The sequence below is a fragment of the Bacillus rossius genome, chromosome 7 (genome assembly GCF_032445375.1).
Source record: "Bacillus rossius redtenbacheri isolate Brsri chromosome 7, Brsri_v3, whole genome shotgun sequence".
Taxonomy (NCBI): Eukaryota; Metazoa; Arthropoda; class Insecta; order Phasmatodea; family Bacillidae; genus Bacillus; species Bacillus rossius.
In genome coordinates, this window is record NC_086335.1 from 65,820,798 (window position 1) to 65,840,169 (window position 19,372).

Below are 19,372 nucleotides of genomic sequence, written 5' to 3' on the forward strand. Positions count from 1 at the left end.
TTAACTTAAAAATGAAGGGTTTTCTTAAGGCCTCTGCGAATATAAGTTTTTAGTTCAATTCAAATACGAATGTGAATAGGTACCAAAATATGTATTCTCGAATACGAATACCTGACTTAATTAGTACAGTAAAAATGAGAATGTAACAAATACTGTAGACTCCCAATTATCCGGGTTTGGGAATTAACTGTGCCATATTTCACTTTCATAAACCATAAAAACAAAACCCAAATAATTTTTTACTTGATTTTCGTGCATGCACAATGGCAATGGCACTTTTGTGGCATTAAATACAATGAAACGAATTAGTAATGCAACAAATTAATAATGTGACAAATCAACAAACATTATATTGCATTTCCTCAATGGCTGTTCACTTTATTCATTCCAATCATAGAAAATGTTCAGTTTATGCTTTTTAAATTCTTATTAGAACTTAAATATTATCCTATATCAATAAAACTGTTATTCTGTAACTCTGAAATGTTGGTATTGGTAGTGCCTGCATAGGAAAATAAAATGTTATGCCCAAGGTGTATTATGTAAAAAAATGCAGTCAAGTACTGCTTGGGCATTTAATTTTAGGTTGTTTAATCTCTAAATGTTATTCAACACTTATTTAAATGTAATTCAAATGTATTTATATACATATTAGTATTGTAAATTAATTTTAACGGGAGTGGCATCTATTAAAATGGTAATCGGCAGTCACTCTTTCCTATTTGGAAAACAAATTATTTTGATTCAAATACTCTCTTATGGAAAAAACGTATGTGACTAGCGCTTTTTTGATTGGCACTCTGTTTTACCGGAATGAATTACAGCGTTGCTTTGAGGGACGGGTGTTAGTGTTGGTCCTGATAGTCGGGATAAAAAATTTCCTTTTTTTATTATTATTGCTTTAACCGTGTTTTTTGATTATCTGTGGACCCCTTGCTAGTCATTACCCTGGATAATCAGCAGTCTACTGTACATAGGGAGATAAGTAAATTGCAGTGTAGTGGCTTTTAGGAAATTAGACAAATAAAATTAATGTTGAAATAATTAAGTTTAGAAAGATTTTTTTTATTTATTTAAAAAAAAATTAACTCAATTCTACCCACCAAAATTTCAATTCAGTTGACAGCTATGTAACACCCCTGCACTGTAGTGAGTGATGTACTTTCACACTAATATAATTTTAAATCAGCCTAAGAAAAGTATCTCAGTCTTTAACTGCACATCCAGTAACTATGTTATCTACTTACATCTGTTATGAACATGGTCAGTTCAAAAAACAGCATCTTAGTTACCGAAAGTACACAGATCTGTACCCTAACGTATTAGGTATTAAGTGTAATATTTAGATTGGCATCCTCCTAACAGGGATTTTCTTCTTAGAGTTTCATACATAACATAGAATCCTATAGTAGTTTTCTAATCTGTCAGAGATTTTTTAGCTTGTGTAGACAGAATTATGTAGAATTTAGATATTTTTAACATTATATGTACTGTATTGCTATGTTCCAAATCGGGAATATCATGTTTAAAATTTTGAGAAATTTATATAACATCATGAGAGATTACATAAACAGCCAGTTTCAAACCCCATTTTTTTTTATTATTGCTCTGACTATAAAAAATACAGTGTTTGATAAACAAATAGAAATACTTCCATCCAAAGTGGTTTATAAGCTAAGAATAAAAATTCATTCATGGTTCAGAACTTTTGGGGCACAAATCCATCTAATGCTTGCCCAGTTTATTGAGCTACTTACGCATATTAAAAAACTTAACATTTTCCAAGTTAAGACTCATGGTTGGAAGTTAAAGACTAGGCTCCTTCATGATTTTGCACCACCGCAGAAGACTACAAATATTTTCAAAATTAAAAAATTCAAGCAGATCTTTCAAAAGCTTTCATCGAGTCAAATAGCTAACCATTAAAAAAAATTAACTTTATCACTAGCGGAACATGTCAACCTCTGCGTACATCTTGAATTGTTTACGAGTCCCACGTTAACTCGTTCAGTATGTTAAGCACGTGGAAAATGTATTTCCGTTGGTGCTCTCCAACTGGCGCGGGAGTCGGGAGTCGGCAGCATCGTGCTGTTGCAGTCAGCCAGCTGGAGGGGGAGGTGCAGGCCCTGAGGTGCCCCCCGCCGCCCCCGCCCCCGCCCCCGCCGCCCCCCGGACTGCTGTCCCCCGCCTCCAACTGCAGCTCTGGCTCGGGCAGCTGCGACGACGGCAGCAGCGTCAACCCCGTGCTGGAGATGGCCAGCATCCTGGGCATCCCGCGCAAGACGCCCTCCCTCGCCGCCGCGGCCCCCGGAGGTGGGCTCGACTCTCTTCGCGGTGGCCTCTCGTTGCATGCCAAAGGAGCTGGATTCCCGACGCTCCGTCGCGTCCGTCCGCCGACAGGCCGAGCCGTTCACAAAGATCCGCACATCCGTCGTAATGTTTTTCCACTCGGATGCTGCCGAAAACTATTAAGGCTTATATTTTTGAGGAAATTTCTCTCGTAAAGTTTTACCAGTTTAAGATTACGCACACTAAGATACTTACACATGATTAAACAAACTCTAGTATTATTTATTTAAATATTTAAATACATTTTTGTGTTACAGTGTATTTTTTTTCTTTTGTGTCAGAGACAATTATTGTTTCAAATATCAAACCCGATAAGTGTTCACACGAAGTAATGTGGAAGCATCTTGACGAATAAACAAATTAAAAAAACTTTTTTTTAACAAAAGATAATGCCTTTCAGACATTTTTGAGGTTCATCCTTCTGCTGAATGTTAAAGCTTGTCAACTGTTTGGTGGATGGACAGACGGGATTTTTTTGGGGCCAAAGATTGGCTGAATGTCACGTGATTGACGGACGGACAAGACAAGCGATTGTGAGTCCAGCTTAATATGTAGAGATGATGGAAGAAAAGGCAGAATTTAAATGTTATTCATTGTGTTTATTTAAAATCATATAGTGTTTTTTTTATCATTTTAAAATTTTTCATGCATTTCAATATGAGTTGCTGTTTTGCTATGTTTCTCATACTTCCCCCCCCCCCCCCCCCCCCAAGTTAATAAGGTCAAACTAGTAAATGAATATTAGTTAATATAATGCTATCGAAAAATTATGCATCTTAAATTGCAATGCTCTTGTATGGGCACTAAATTATTTTCAGAATGTTATGTAATATGAAGACAAAACATTAACCTGAAGAATTATTATTCTACTATGGGTTAAATTAGGTTTTCCCAAGGGCCATTTCAGCAAAGGAAACATTTTGGTCTCTAGATGCACAACTAACACTCCACACAAATATGTCTACTTAATTACAATTAATACTTAATAATAATTGTTTTTTTTAGGGGCTATTGATGACATCATCAACCAAATAAAAGGTGGAAAATTTACTCTCAAGAGACCAGAGGTGAGTAAAATTGTTTTTGCATCAAACCCTAGTAATTTTCAAATGGAATGGTGTGTTGAATATGGTTTTACTAAAAATAGTAGATGTTTTGGTAATGAATAAATGTGTGTCTTTGTAACTAGATAAATGTTACATAGGCTTAAACTTTCAATGTTTAAAATAATTATGTAAATTCAGGAAAATGTGTAATGATTCTTTGTAAGACAAAATATTATCATGACACATGCCCACCATCTGTCTTCTTGTATTAAAGAGGTTGATGGTTACTGATGTGGCCTTGCACCTCTGGGAAGCCTTCATTTCACAGACGAGAGAGAGACACCCGAAGTTCATGCTCGCTTTTTTTTTCCGTTCTATCTCATTGTATAAACCGGCGTGGCATTAAATTTTGCTGTCGATTAGGATAGGTTAGCTACATTATAAATACTTTAAAACATTGTGGATGGTTGGTTATACAGTAGAACCCCCATTATCTGTGTTAATGAAGGGGACGAGTGAGTCGGATAATCGAAAATCGCGGTTAGCCGAGTCATGCTTGCCTCAACCATCTGTGGACATTGGGAGATTACATATACATAAATATACACATGCTTTGTGTGCGTGTGCGTTGTTGACATAGAAGCGGGCTGCTTAGTGCTGGACAGCAGTGGTTTTTAAGTCTTTCGTGTGCGGAGACGTGGGCACGCGAGTCGTTTTTGTACCGAGGTGTGTGGCTAGCCGCCCGGCCAGTCCGAGGGCCCAAGACAGCTGATAGCTGCCAAGGTCACGCATTCTTTTCATCGCTCGTAAGCGACGCTGCCACGCTTCGCTCATTGCTCTGTTGTCAGTAGAGGTGTAAAGTAACGAAAAAAAGTGTACCCGTATTTATTCGTTACTATAACAATTAGTTCTCGTTACTTTCGTATCGTTACGTTACTCGTTACTTCTGATACCGCATAACATGCTATGTTATGTTACAGCAACGAATCGAGTCGTATTGCGTACGCGTACTGTATGACGTCTCGTAAATAATTAATCGAATATAAACAATTGACAATATTTGATAATTAACTATTTTTGTTAACCAAGAAACAATTAAATCTCATTAGAGTGGCTTTATTACGTATATTATCTCTGTTAAGATAAGAACAAAAAAACGTGAAAATAAGCGACAGTAAAAAAACAATAAAACATACATATTTCTAATTTGTAAAAAATACTTTCTTACGTTGTTTCTGTTCCAATCTCAAACTTTGTCTACACACACAATACCTTTAATAAACAGTAAAAAACTTGGACGACGAATTTCCAAATTATACTTTACTTAATAAACAAACATCGTTCTTTGTAACGTACGTTTTTAAATTCATCGAATAAGCGCGCGCATGCGTAAAACATACGAAAAATGCGAGTAACGAAATGCATTCGTGTGTAACGATTCGTTACTCGGTACTATATGGCGCACCCGTTACTCAGTACCGAATACATACGGTTTGCTACAGCTCTAGTTGTCAGTAACACCATCGGGCTGGTTATTGTTTTACAGAATGACTGCCTTTAAAATTCTTTTCGAAATAAGATTTGTCATACCAGTGCATTGAGACTTGATTTCATGGTTTTGAAACGGTGTCTCTGTCTCGTATAATTCACTGTGTTTTTATCCCTCTTTATTTATATGAATTTTAAATTTTTTATTTTTTAGCTTGCTGAACGTGGACTTGGTGTAAAAACGGCCTATTATGACATGAGGTTGCAGATGGGTCGGAAATCTTATAATGACCACCTCTCTATTATGACCCTAATCTCGGGAACCGTGAGGGGTCGTTATATCTATTCTCCGTTCACTCTTAGCTGAGTTTTGAAATAAACAAACACCGTCGTATCACTGGACCACGTCAGCAAGTGATAGCCTGAATTTATCTTGCGTGCCAAGCACTAGTTGCAACCCACACACTTCAGTACAGTCGGTGCTAATAAAATAACGGAGAAGTAAGCTTGATGGACATAAATCGCGGTTAATCCGCGAATCGGATGATCGAGTCACGGATAATCGGGGTTCTACTGTATTAGGTAAGTATAGCTACATTAAAAACACTGTAAAATCATTTTATGGTTGCTTAGCAAATAACTTTTAATATGTAGCTATCCAGGGCTAGGAAACCGTTTACATGATTTCACAGTATCTTTAATGTAGCTATACTTACCTAATATAACCAACCTTCCACAATGTTTTAAAGTATTTATAATGTAGCTAACCTAACCTTTTACAATGAACAAAAAAAACAGAAGATGCACAATCGGGCGTTTGACTCTCTTGTCTGTGAGAAGTAGGCTTCCCTGCACATCTAGCATACTGTTCCGACCCTTCTGGGAACCACAGTGCAACCTTGGCATCAGGCAAGTTTTTTGACAAGCGACTCTCATGTTTCAACCTGCATAATGTCTGATGCCTCGACTGCACGGCGTGTCACCTCGTGTCGATGTGCAAATAATCTCGCTCTGCTGCGCTAGCTGCTGTTTACATCAGTGCAAAATTTGTTTTCTTCAGCCATCACAATGTTTTTTTTTTTTTGTATTAGGTTACTTTTAAAAGTTTTGCGAGACACAAGTGTATTTGTTGTTGAATGTTTTATTTTACTTTTTAAGTCATTTGTTAATGCCATTTTTATTCAACTCGCAGATCTGTAGCTACATTTCCCGTTGAAACACATGAAAAATACAAACATGGTGTTTTGGTATTACCTGCAAGCGTGTCGAGTGTCAATATCTGAAATGGAAAGCATTGGCGTTACTTGTTTCACTTCCGTGCATCACTTAGCCCGTCTCTGAGCGAGACATCAATAATATTACGTCACACTAGTTTTTTTTTTTTTTAGTGAAGAATGAAAATGAGTGCAGCAATATAAGAACTGATTTTGATTTGACATCATTAATTTAACTACTTCATTATTATAGAAGGAAAACAGTATCATTTATTTGTTTCACAACTCATAAGTTGAAAAACTTTTTATAGCTGGGGAAAATTGGATTGTGTAGAAATTTTGATTTCACCTTTTGTAAATTAATGCAGACACCATCTTTTAAATAGCAAGAATTACGAGCTAAAAAAAAAAAGTGAGTGAGTAACGAGTAATTTTATGTGTTCATGTGTTCTCATGTTCTTGATACAAATGAATTAGACACAGAATTCTTTAAAATAATGCAGTGTGTGATAAATATATTGCTTCTCAAATATCAAAATTTTTGGATGCGAATCTTGAATCTCGCACATACTTTCTGCACTGCTGCTAAATTTCACTGCCTGAAATGTAAAGGATTCTTGCTACCATCACACAGAGATAGCAGCATGAAACAGACAGCAATTTTTAATTTAATCAATGGCTCCGATAAAAGCAACAAAAAAAAAAAACACTTATAAAACTGAGGCTTTGGACCTGATTTTCGACTCTCAAAAGTTAATTCTATAAAGTTCTCGCAGACGTAAGAAGTTATACTTCTATGGCATTACTAAAGTATTAACAAGGCCCATTTTAACACAAATATTATTACACTTAAGTGAATTTTTGGTTTTGCCGAACAACTGTGTCAGTAAATATTTCCTACAAGCCAGCCTTAAGCTTACTGAGCATATTCAACATTATTATTACACAATAGTATTGTTATTAAAGAAAATAATTTTTTTTCCCCAGCAACGAGCAAGACTATTATTGCGTTGTTCAGTAAAGTAGTGGCGTGTCTCGTTGCAGAGACAGACGGAGAAGAAGGAAGAGGAGACGCCGGCCGCGGTGAAGGAGATGCTCAGCATCATCGGGACGCTGAAGCGCAGACCCAAGGCCAGACAGCCCCTCCCTGCCGATGTTGCCTTGTGAACTATACTCGTTGCCAACCACTACCTGCCTGTATATACATGTACTTTTTTAATACATATGCCTTTTTTTTTAACTAATCTGTTGGTGCATTTATTCATCCCATAAAAAATACTTACATTGAAGTACTGAGAAAACCTTTTCTCGAACACAATTTTAACGAACTAGTTGAATAGATACTAGCAAAAGCAATTTTATTAGTTTGACTGATGGACTGTTTGGTGGCAATTAAAAAAAAAAAAAGAAAAACTGGAGATAATTATAAAGTTTGCTTTAATGTCAAAATCTGCAAATACAATGCATTACAAATATATACCTTTGGAAATTTGTTTGTGGAAAAAAAATCATGCGCTCTGACTCAGAGCATCAGTATAAATGGTATAGTAACACTGAACCTGTACCTTAAAAAACATTCTAAAAATGCACTGCTAGTGAAGTTTTTTCCTAAACACTATAGCCAAATGAAAAATACATTGCATTTCTACAGATATATATATAAGTTTGATTATGGAACTTGTATTGATCTAAAGAAAATTATGCAGGATTTGTACAGTTACCGAGTTCAAGTTTTTTTAAACAGAGAAAGTTGCATAGTCAATCATCAATGCCAAATTTACTACTTGCATTCAGCCTGTGCCCAAGAATGTCAAATAATTAGGAAAAACAAATGGCTACAAGATAAATTAAGTGAAAGTGAATCATAGGGGAAAAAAATTTTCAAAGTTATTTTTGACAGTTAATCTTTATTTCATTCCCATCTTTTAAATTATTTTGGGTGGTACCTGCAAGTAACTGAACTTTAATAATTAACTTTTATATTGTGAAAAACAATCAAGCTCCTTAAAAATGCATTTAAATGTATGTTTTATGTAATAAAAAGAATTTATTTTGGTTGTAAAAATTATTGTCTTGGTTCAAAGTCTGTAGTACAAACCCTGCACACTAACAATGAAACACACACTATGGCACGCACAATTAGCATCAGATACTTAAATCACATTGTTGATATCACTTCAGGAATTGAAACATACCTACTCGCTAACACAAAACATGGCTACATTTACCATCAGTTCTCCATCACACAATTCAAAAAACCTTGGTCAGAATATTGCACATAATGCTACATGAAAACTTGTCACAAAATACCAACTGGCAGAGGTACATGGTTCAAAACAGCACCAAAATAGAAGACACGAACGTACATATATTACTGCAAGCTAACATGTGTACTTGCAACACCTTCTTACATTGTGTTTGCTGTTTCTGTATCTTAGGCCAGGGTCTCTGAACGCTTGAGCCTAAAGCTGGAGTCACAATGCCACAACAAACACTGCATGACAGGCTCATTAGCCAATGGAATACAAGGTCACTGTGACGTCAACATGATGGAAAGCAAACTGCTAACTTTACAAAACTAAACTTCAAAAATATTTACGTACCTACTTGGTAAATCTTTACTGAAAAACGAATTTTTGTTTTACGTTGGGTTACACTTCCACATTTGTAGTGGGACTTCAACAGTTTATCATGTATCTTTTTAATTCTTTACATAGCTAACAGTGGAATTATTTTTCTATCCCTTATTAAAATATATATTTTTTCCCCTTGTATCTATAATTAACTTGATCTCACTTCATGCCAAGGACGACTAAATAGTTAAATGTTTTTTTAACAGGAAATACAAGGACCTACACTGTTTAGTGCATTCTATACTGAATTTTATGAACTCACTTGGCAGACAGCCATATTAGTGTTGCCGTGATATGTATTGTGCCCTCTGCTATTAATTCTGTCGTGCTGGAACGCTGTATGATGCCTAATTGGGTTTGTCGTGTCCACGTTTATTGTAGCATTGTGATTCCGGGCTAAGAGCCACACTGGCTCCTTCACAAAGTCCCAAGGTACAAGAACCAGCTAGCCTCACATCAACATACAGCACACCATGGCAGGCTGGTATTGGCCAGCGGTCCGTAGTTTCGAGACCCGTCTTAGGCCAAAAAACCACTCGCAACACTACAATTGCCTGAAACGGAGAGACTGTGTAGCTCTTTCTAATTCTAGTACAAAGAAGTGCAGAAAAGAAAACAACTAATGATCATATGTTTCTGTATGCTTAATGAAGCTAACCCCACTAAGGAATCTTTCATTAACTAAGCTCTGAGAGACAATGTTATAAATGGCATAATAATTTTTTCACACAAAATTTTCTCACTTTTCTTAAATATGAACCCAACTGATTGCAGCTTGACTGACACAGTGCTACGTATTTTGGAAAAACTGTTTCCTTTAAGTGATTGTACTCTAGCACCATCACATATACAAGCAAAATTTCAACGGTAAATAAAAATTACCACACCAATATTTAATTACTAAAGAATGGAAAATTTATAATGTTTAGAAATGTCAGCAAAAGTATTGCAAAAACTAGGCAATGCCAAAATTACTCAAACTTATAACGGAACAAACTCGTCTTAGTATAGGAAGTACGTTTGTTACCTTAGTAAATTTTTAATGATATTGACATCCAAGTCATTATGGCAGACAAGTACACCACACAATTACTTAAAACGTAAACGGCAATGGTGAAGAAAATAATTATCAATTGAATTTAAATGGATAGAAGGCTGGTCCATCCAACATTCTTACGACAGAATGATCCACTGCACAATACATTGAATAGTAGGAGCTCCAAGAGTTTTAATCTTAATTAATAACATTAAAATTTTAATTCACTGAGTTTCATTCTTAACTAGAAAATATGTAGTATTAAAGCATGAAAAGTGATCACTGATTTAGGTTATAGATTTTTGTGGTATCTAAAACAAAAATATGACTTCCCTTTACATTAGTACATATTTTATAGAGGGAGTAATTTACAAGCAAAAACTTGGCAACTGAGTAACTAAATTCACAGTTCCATGGTTAAACCTTACAAAACCAGACATTTCATTTTACTCCTAACACTGTAATATTAAATTATTTCACACATTTCCTTCTCAGCAAAGTTGTTACAGGCTATAAAAGACAAAATGTGAAAATGCACACCTGAATCATACCCCAAGTTAAACACCGCAAGAAAATACACTACTAATCTTATTATTCTCTAAAGCCAACAAAAAAACATGTTCTCAAATATCTAGTTAACTTAGTGACAAGAAATATGTATCATTCCATACCAACATACCAGCCCTGCTTCAAGAAATACAGCACATAATAGAAAAGCAGTAGAATATGAGTATCAAACACATCACCTGCCAATGCGAACTGTTCAGTCTACTGACCTCAGTTGAGCTGATGAGACGGCAATGTTCTGAAAACAAATGCATATACCTACATTGTTCACCTCTTTAATTTACTGTAGTTATGAACACATTCATCATTTGTATTATGAAAGGCAGTATCTACATACATTTAAGTTGCAATGAACTGGATTTTTGAACAACCCTGCAAATTTCAGTTTAATCCAATACACTTATGTACATAATCAATTGCACCTTATATTAAATTTATTAATATGGCAAAAAGCAAAAAAAAAAAAATTACATTTTGAGAAAGCTACATGTTTCCTATCTTAGGCATGGTCAGCAAGAATGGGATGAAAGATGATGCTCAATAGACCCAGGGCTTTCCAGAGACCACATCAGGGCTTAACATCAGATGATGAGGGGTCATGAGATGTGAGTGAATAGGACAGGGGGAACGAGAGCACACAAGAGGAAACTCAATAACTCACGTCAAAGTACTTCGTGTTTCCGCCTTCCGACTGTGAAAAACGAGAGAGCGATTTCGCTGGGAATCAAACCCGGATCACCTCGGCGAGAGGCAATCACCGCGGCCCCACGAGGAATGTGTAGGGCCATGCATTTTTTCGCGAAAAGATTCCGAGAGTAGCTGGAAGTTGAAACACTGTAGCATCGTCTTGTGTTTCGTGATTGGGTGAGTTTCTTCCAGGCACATGTCGGATTGTTACAACACCAATCACAGTTAATTCAGCGCGGAAGCAAACGCGTCCTGAGTGGCTCGGTGAAATAAGGCAACGACGTCTCTCGCAGACGGCCGCCAGTCACAAGGAAGGAACCGCTGGTGCGGGTATAGCTAGTTGCAGTCTAACTGGAGTTCAGATATTTTCGCGAAAAATGCCTGCCCCTAGGAATGTGCGGTGGGACGAGGTCGCGGGACTCAGGTCGGGGCCACCCGGCCACCGCGTCAAGACGGAACTCACCACTGCCCCAGGAAGGCCTTTATCCTGGTGATGGCGGACTCCAGCTTGTCCGCCTGGAAGAGCAGCACGCGTCTGTAGGGGGTCATCGCCACGTCGTCCTCCTGCCACTGGCCGCCGAGGCCCGTGTCCGACTCCCCTTTCACGCAGAACTCGAACTTGCAGTCCGCCACCTGCCGGCCCCCCCCGACACGTTTCACACGCCAGCACACAGGACTGTTGCACCGTGCTTCACGAGTCTAGCCCTCTCCTGGCACCTGGCACGGGTGTGTTCACAAGTGGACAGTCGCGCGTAAACCTGTAGTCAATTTTCCTTAACTTTTCCCTGACCAAAATACTAGATTTTTCCAATATATTTTTCTGAAATAAATAAAAGAAATCTACGCTCCACCATTGTGCAGACATGGGACTTGGGTGATTGGTAAAAAAATGTTCAAGTGAATTTAACAACTTATCCAGCATAGAAGGTACTATAAATGGTAAAAAAATATGGACAAAAAAGAAAGCATTATTTTGAAATATCTTATGAGACTACATAAGCAAGATCAGAACCTAAGTTATTTCAGAAATTACTGCCAAAACTGTGCATAACAAAGCGCATTTATTTGAAGAAAGGGTGCATGTTGTAAAGCTATATAGCATATCCAAAATTTAAAAAAAAAAATCCTGGCTACCACTCGAGACTTGGAAATAGTTTGACAACCTGCACGACAGATTTCACAGTCATTGTGGGAGTCTTGGCTGGGTCTCCAGTGATATGCCACATCCTACCGGTGTACATGTCACAAAGCTACAAGTATCTGCAGTCTCCAGTCAGGGCCGGTACAGGCAGGTGACAGGTTACCTCGTCGAACAACGCCTCTTCCGGGTTCAGCCACACAACTTCCTGCTCGCTGGTGTCCTGCTGCTTCTTGTTCCTGTTCCTGTTCCTCCGCCCCTGACTGCCCCCCTCCACCTTGTACAGCTTGCAGATGAGGATCAGGTAGCTCAGGTCAAACGGCATTTTCTTCTGGCACGCACGACTGATTTCCTTGCTGGAAGGAACACAGTTCAAAAGTCAAGTAGGCTAAATGTCTAGTGAACACATCTTTAATAAGTTTTTTTTAACATGTGTTCACTTTTCTTTCTCTTCAACCACTACACTATCCTTCTACACACTACACCTCTCTGTCAAACTCCCCATCACCACCCCATCCATTCCCTTAACACGAGGGGGCTGACCACTGCTGAGGCAGACTACAGGAGATGATTCTGCTATGACATGCCACTGCCTTCTGCTTAGGACTGTGTGGTTCTGGTTTTAATTGGTCGGTTCGGTTCCATTTCAGTTTTACCTCAAGAACATCGGTTCTTCTAACAAAAAAAAAAAATTTAATGCTAGACTAAATATGAATTTGATTAACTGGGTCATTTTTTGGTTATCCAAAACAATTCAAAATCATAGAAAATAGGAATACACTCTTTGCATTAGCTTTAAAAAAAAAAAAAAAATAAGATCAATCAAACCGTGGAATAGGTAGGCCAACCACTGCTAGCATCAAAATCCTGACTGACAAAAACACATTCTTATTTTCTGATTCAGCATTTTTGGGACTCATTTATATATTTTTGTTACATTTCAAATGTATTTTTTTTTTATATTCTACAGTTTTAACATAATTTGTTTTATAATGCAACATTTTTTGCTTCCATGCTTTGTTTATACTGTAATTGGCCTTTAATATAATAACAGTCAGAAAAAATTACATTACTATTGGTATCAGGACTTAGGTATATTATATTTAAATCTACTATGCCTTATGGGACAAAAATTAACCTAAGAAATTTTTAACTTAAGAATCGTTGAACCTAAGATGGCATTTTCCAGTTCCTATCTCTTCCAAAACTCATTGTAAATAAACTAAACTCTATTAAATACAAATGTAATATTTTTAAAAGATACGATCGGTAGTTCCACAGCCAGATGCATGTGCTAGTTGCTAGCCACAAACCAAAAACCCATATCACACTTAACAGTTTTATATAAAACGAGCTGAAGTAGCCAGCATTGCCTGGGCTTTATACACAGAATGAAGAGGCTTCATCGAGCGGCAAGAGAGAAGTTGTGTTCGAATACTAATATACACAGGAATATTTTGGTCCAATGTAAAGTGTACAAAAGATTACCCAGTTCCAATAAATGTTAAAATTGTAGATTTTATTTATGTAGAAAACAAACCAACAAACATATATATATATATATATATATATATATATATATATATATATATATATATATATATATATATATATATATATATATATATATAAAACATTTTAAAGGAATGCTTGAGGATATAAATTTTTTTTTTCTTTGTCCAGGGATGCAGACAATAATTTTCCTCTTATTTTGAAGGTCATCACGCTCAGAGTACGAGCACAGCATGGCTCTTTAATGCAGTAGACACCTTTCAGAAATTTTGATCACAGGATGTCCACGTTCTGGAAAGTCAGCGAAAAATTACGTGGAGGTTCCCCAGCGAGAATAAGTTGAGGGTAAAATGTTATGCTCCAGTTGGCCATCGCCCATAATGAGAGGCAATTTTTTTTTTTTAAGGTGGTGTTCTAGTTGGGAAATGGGGAATAGGTATATTATACTGTGTTTCGCGTTGGCGACTCGTAACCGCAAGTCGCAGGGCCGGGCCTCGACCAGTACCTGAGGCTCTCCAGCAGCGGCACGGCGATCTGGGCCGGGATGTTGACGAAGCGCTCGTTGAGCAGCAGCCCCACGGGGCGGGAGTCGTCCCCCAGCAGGCTGCGCACCAGCGAGTTCACCTGGTCCGTGGCGTGCTCGCCGCTCAGCTCCGCCAGCAGCGCGCGCAGCTGCTGCACCGACTCCGTGTTCTGGGCACGGGTCACGCCACACTGCCGTCACGCCTCCTCCGACCAGGACGTCGCGACCGGTCAAACAACACCCAGTGGCGCATCCAGGATCTTGGTTCGGGAGGGGAGTGACCCAGCTCGGGCTAGGCTTTATCAAGGCAAACACTAAGATGCTTTTGGAGGGGGGCTTGAGCCCCTTAGCCCCCCCCCCCCCCCCCCCCCTCTGGATACACTACTGAACACACCAGAGCAATGTAGCTCGGGAAGAGCCGTGGGTTTTAAGTGAAGTTCCAAACAGAACGGTATTTTGTAAATCTGAAAACTTGCTTTAGAGAGGCACATGTTCCTTCCTCTCGGATTATCCCAAATGGATGAGACAGGTGTGTCAACTGTTCCAGAAAGACCAGATAAAATTGTAGCAAATAAATGCAAGAGATCGGTGAAAAAAAAAAAAAATCAAGTCTGCTGAGAGAGGACAGCTAGTAACATGGGTATTTTATGCGAACCCAACAGGTAACTTCTTTGACGAGTGAAACACTTGTAGGACGTTACAATCAGTTGAATATCGCCGATGATATAATAAGCATCAAGACTGCATAAATACATATGTAAACAATTTTGATCTCAGAATTCATTCCTCTAATAATACGTAATTATGAAAACAAGTGAACGTTTCTCATCCCGTACCTGTTTATCGGTCAAGTTGACAACCGTGGTGATCCCAAACACGTCGTTGACACCACTGTCGTCTTCGTCTTCGTCGTCACTGCCTTCCTCCTCCAAGTCACTTTGCTGTGGGAAATAACAAGAATTACCTCTGCAGCATGGCCAACGTTACTGTAGGAAATATAGTGAAATGACTTTAAAATACATATACTGTTCAATTTTTCTCATTGTATACTTTTAAGCCATCCTATATTCTAACGATGAGATGATTTTGCAATCAGTCCTGGGATTGGTTCGACACTCCACACCCTCCTATCATTTGTGGATCTTTTTTTCATCTGCTCACAACTCGCACATTCCACATCTGTTATGATCTGAGCCCATATTTTGGCATTTGCCTAACATTGTATTTTTTTTTATATTTCATTCTTTTCCCGATAATGATTATAACAATCACATTCTGTTTTAGATACATAAGCGCGCACAATTTTCTTAATGTAAGTAATAAACAAAATCTGTACACTTGCCTGTCATTCAAGTTGAGCAGTAGCGTAAATAAACTGTTACTTTATGATATAATTTCTACCTGACATGCATCCACAACAGGAAGACTACCGAAGAGTACTTTATAACAGATTACGACAAATCATCACAATTTAGTTACTACTGCAACTTACACGATATTGCTAATTACCGTCTTAAAGCTCTTCTCCTATCAAATCAAACAGTCACTAGCCAATTGGAGATTGTTTTCATTTCTTTAGTGATGTTTGAAAATGTATCATATTTACAACATGTCGCTTACCTTGGTTAGTTAAGTTCGCACTGAATGAAACTCTGAATTGTAATATAATACAAGGAGGTTGTTATTATTAAGAATTCAAGCAAGGATAAAACCTGATTTTCCAAAAAGTTATCCACTCAATGAACCAAAACGTCCCTGAACGTCCGTCCGACGCGACGACGAGTGCCGCACCTTGACCACGCTGCCCACGTAGTTCTGTGCGATGATGAGGTCCGTGAGCTCGGACAGGTTGACGTGGGCCTTTAGGAACAGCTGCTTCAGGAGCTGCTTGATGCCGTGGAAGTCGCTGTCCACCGGGTTCCTGCCCTCAAAGTCCACCTGGATCTCCTGGAACACACGCGCGGAGCGGGATCACAGCGGAGCACAGGGGAGCACTCTACCGAGTAACTTGCTTCACGCACTAACTCCATCACGGATAGGCACATGATTACACGGTATATTGCAATTAAAACTGAAATAACACAGAAAAGCATGTCCATACACCATGATATCACACCAAAATTCAAGTTAATACACAACAAAGCACCGAAATGCAATTAAAATCATGAAACTAACAGGCATTTCCCGTTACCTAAAACTTAACTCTAATAATAAATACCTAATCTTTTAGACATTAACTTCAATGAAAGTAATTTATCTAGCATACATAATATTTATACAAATATTTTAATAAATAAAAACAATAGCACCAAAATCTCATGTTTTAAAAATGAAATTGTCCTGAAAATAAAACTATAAAATCTTGGTTCTAAATATGAATGATCACGAGCAAACAAAAAAAAAAGTGCTCTTCCCATTATAGTAGGTATACTCCATCTGTCCGAACCAAATCAAATTCTGACTGCCATCCCTGCCAACATACCTACATACCTGCATTTTTACATTTCATTGCTGTCAGTTAATGTTGTTTCTCCGGGAAAGGCGTTTGCAGGTCCAAATGATAACTGTAGTGAAAGCTTTGTTAGGTTTGGCCAGTTACATTTTTTTTTAAAAAGGCAGTCATTAAAATATTTAATTTTTTCCAAAACTGTAATAAAAACTAAAATGAAGAGTTAGAGGTTAGGTTAGCCAAATGTGAAGTAATGTTTAACTGATTATTTTTTTGTTCCCACTGGATTCTGGATAACCATGTAGTTGTGAAGTTCTTAGAAGTAAAGTAAAACTATGTGGTTAAGTGGATTAAAAATGAGTACATATTTGCGGATAAATTATTCCGAGGTAATTTATGAAAGAAAAAAACTTTTATTCCCAAGGAATGTGTATTAACCAACCATTTTTATTTTGTATATAATATTTTATCTTCCTGTTGTTTATTCTACTTTCTGTACCATTTGCATCATGTTGTAGTTCATATATGAATTTTATGTGATTTTTATTTGTCTCATGAAAAGAAAGAAAAAAAGCTATTTGTATATTTGTACCAACTAGTTAAGACATATTTAGTGTTATATATTGAAAATTATAAAAATGAGTGTTATTTGCTTTTGTGTATATATTATATATTTTAATGAACCAAATTTTATAGTATTAAAATATATTATAAGTATTTGTTTATATTCTTCATTCCATTTATTATTTTGTTTTTTAAATGATTTGTGATGTAGAAAGCAATATGTTCAAATTTGAACCATTGGAGAGACTAAACATCAAACGGATAAGATCATAAAAATATTATTTTGCCTGTTATTGCCAGTAGGACGACATTCATTCTATAATGACTTTCAAAGGATGTAAGTAGTGAGGTTATTTTGTTGTAATATTGCATAGTTATTTCAATATTACAAGGAATATAATATGGTGCTACGTATATCTTTTCCAGGCGAAAGTTAATGTCTATTTGAGCAATGCCTAAGCATTCATAGTAACTCCAAAATCTGAGTTTTAAATATGTGTTATGTATTCTTATTATTTTACACTGCCATCGGTTCAGTGTATTTTCCACCAAAGGCAAGTTTTAGTAGTGTGTTTTTCTCAAAGAGCCTGGAAATCTTTTGAGTCGGATGAGTCGGGAAAAATCGTAAAAACCGTACCCTCTCATGCATCAAAAATTAGGAAGTTTTTAAGGAGTCCTTTAATGTCCATCTGAAATTTATAGCCCTACCATTTACTATTATCACTAATTAAATTTTACTTTAAAAGTTAAAAAATAAGACAGTAAAACTCATTTTTTTTGGTTTAAAGGTGAGATAAAAACTACAAAGCCTTGTTTGCTGCCAGGTCAGAAACAACGCACATTAAAATTCCTGCATTTATCCATAACATGCAAGCTATTAGTCTTTATTACGGAGTTATTAAGGATTCTTAGTGAAAATTAAGGACTTTCATGGGATTACTTGATGTAAGTTTTTGGACATACGCCATTGCTAAGAACTTTTTCTGTTGAAGAAAAACTAATAAATAAAATAAATAAAAATACACAAGAAAGACAAAAAACACACAAAATTAAGCAAACAGTTGCTGTTGTCAACAAGAATATAAACACCACAAAATATTCCGAAACAGAAATATGGTCAACAAACAAAGAAAAAACAAAGAAAAAAGTACTAAGTGAACAAAAAAACACACAAATGATGACAACACAAAAATATTTAAACCAAAATAACTCAGCACAACAGTTTAAACGAGACAAAAACACGACAAAACGAAAAGACAAAAAAATACAATAGTTTTACCAAAACAGAAACAAGTGACGTTTCGGGAACTGCTATCTGCTCCCGTCCTCAGGCAGAGTCGCACCTGTGTTTCCGTACCATGTAGCTTAGGGGATCTCTTTAAAATCGATAACTTAGTGTATTCAGTAAAAATACGTAATGTTATGAAGCATTTCCATCCTTGCAACTTAAAATTCCTTGAGTGACACATTCAGGACGCCTATGGCCACGATCAATAACGAAAAAACCCGTTACATACCTAGGTTCCTGAAAATCATAAAGAAAATGTCTACCTCATTTCCAACATATTCTTCTCTATTTTCAGCAGAACTGTTGTCATCTGAATCAGATTCACTATTGCTTTCAACACTATGATTTTTCTCTGCAACAGCACGTTTCTTCATGGGAGCAGACATTTTTCACGACTCGGCCGACTCAATACGTTTGTTTTATACGCCCTTTCTTTTTGATCGTTCAACTGTAACGGCTCTTTTGCGTTCTACCTACCCGGTAAATTGCAGTAAATGTTCGTTTTACGTGACAGGGCACACTTGTTTAAATCAACTTTTTTTTTCTCTACATAAGAGTAAGTAACACTCTTATTAACAAATAAAATTAATTTAAGTATAAATATATTTTTCTGGCTAAAGAGCAAAAGTTATGAAAAATATAATTGATAATTATGATTCGTGCAAGAGTAAAACCGCTTAGACAAATTCTTGTATTATTTTACAAATTATGAAAGGATGGTCAACACTTAAGTTCGTTTTAGCCACCGTCTCTGTTTTACCTTTAATCTTTAGAGCATGCTACTAATCTGGAAAAGAGGTTCACATGTCAATCAATTCTTAAACAAATTGTCTGCTGGGTGTGTTGGTACCACATAACTGTAAGTCTAAGGAGTTGGT

The 19,372-nt window shown here is 36.9% G+C and overlaps 2 protein-coding genes across 5 annotated transcripts in view; one reads left to right on the forward strand and one right to left on the reverse strand.

Moving 5' to 3' along the window:
* The window catches only part of LOC134534236 (shootin-1), a 45,415-nt gene extending 38,074 nt beyond the window's left edge, over window positions 1–7,341 (forward strand). For all 4 annotated transcript variants that reach the window (XM_063372520.1, XM_063372517.1, XM_063372519.1 and 1 more), the window contains exons 10-12: window positions 2,098–2,313; window positions 3,355–3,416; window positions 7,142–7,341. In XM_063372520.1, the coding sequence (XP_063228590.1) occupies window positions 2,098–2,313; window positions 3,355–3,416; window positions 7,142–7,264 (401 nt within the window). In that variant the 3' untranslated portion in view covers window positions 7,265–7,341. The remainder of the gene's footprint in view (window positions 1–2,097; window positions 2,314–3,354; window positions 3,417–7,141) is intronic.
* A 176-nt stretch (window positions 7,342–7,517) lies between these two features.
* On the reverse strand, window positions 7,518–18,968 carry LOC134534237 (protein BCCIP homolog). The gene is made up of 7 exons (XM_063372521.1): window positions 18,758–18,968; window positions 15,985–16,140; window positions 15,030–15,134; window positions 14,176–14,363; window positions 12,325–12,514; window positions 11,484–11,653; window positions 7,518–10,571 (listed from the first exon to the last, which is right to left on the reverse strand). Coding segments are annotated over exons 1-7 (933 nt in total). The 5' UTR covers window positions 18,881–18,968; the 3' UTR covers window positions 7,518–10,570.
* Between the last annotated feature and the right edge of the window lie 404 nt (window positions 18,969–19,372).

Bases quoted from the DNA above. Each gene is read 5' to 3' on its own strand.
- LOC134534237 (XM_063372521.1), bottom strand. From the start codon at position 18,880: ATGTCTGCTCCCATGAAGAAACGTGCTGTTGCAGAGAAAAATCATAGT. The intron at 15,135-15,984 runs GTGCGGCACTCG...TATTTCCCACAG, and splicing joins ACGTGGGCAGCGTGGTCAAG to CAAAGTGACTTGGAGGAGGA. The intron at 11,654-12,324 runs GTAACCTGTCAC...GGGGGCCGGCAG, and splicing joins AAGAGGCGTTGTTCGACGAG to GTGGCGGACTGCAAGTTCGA.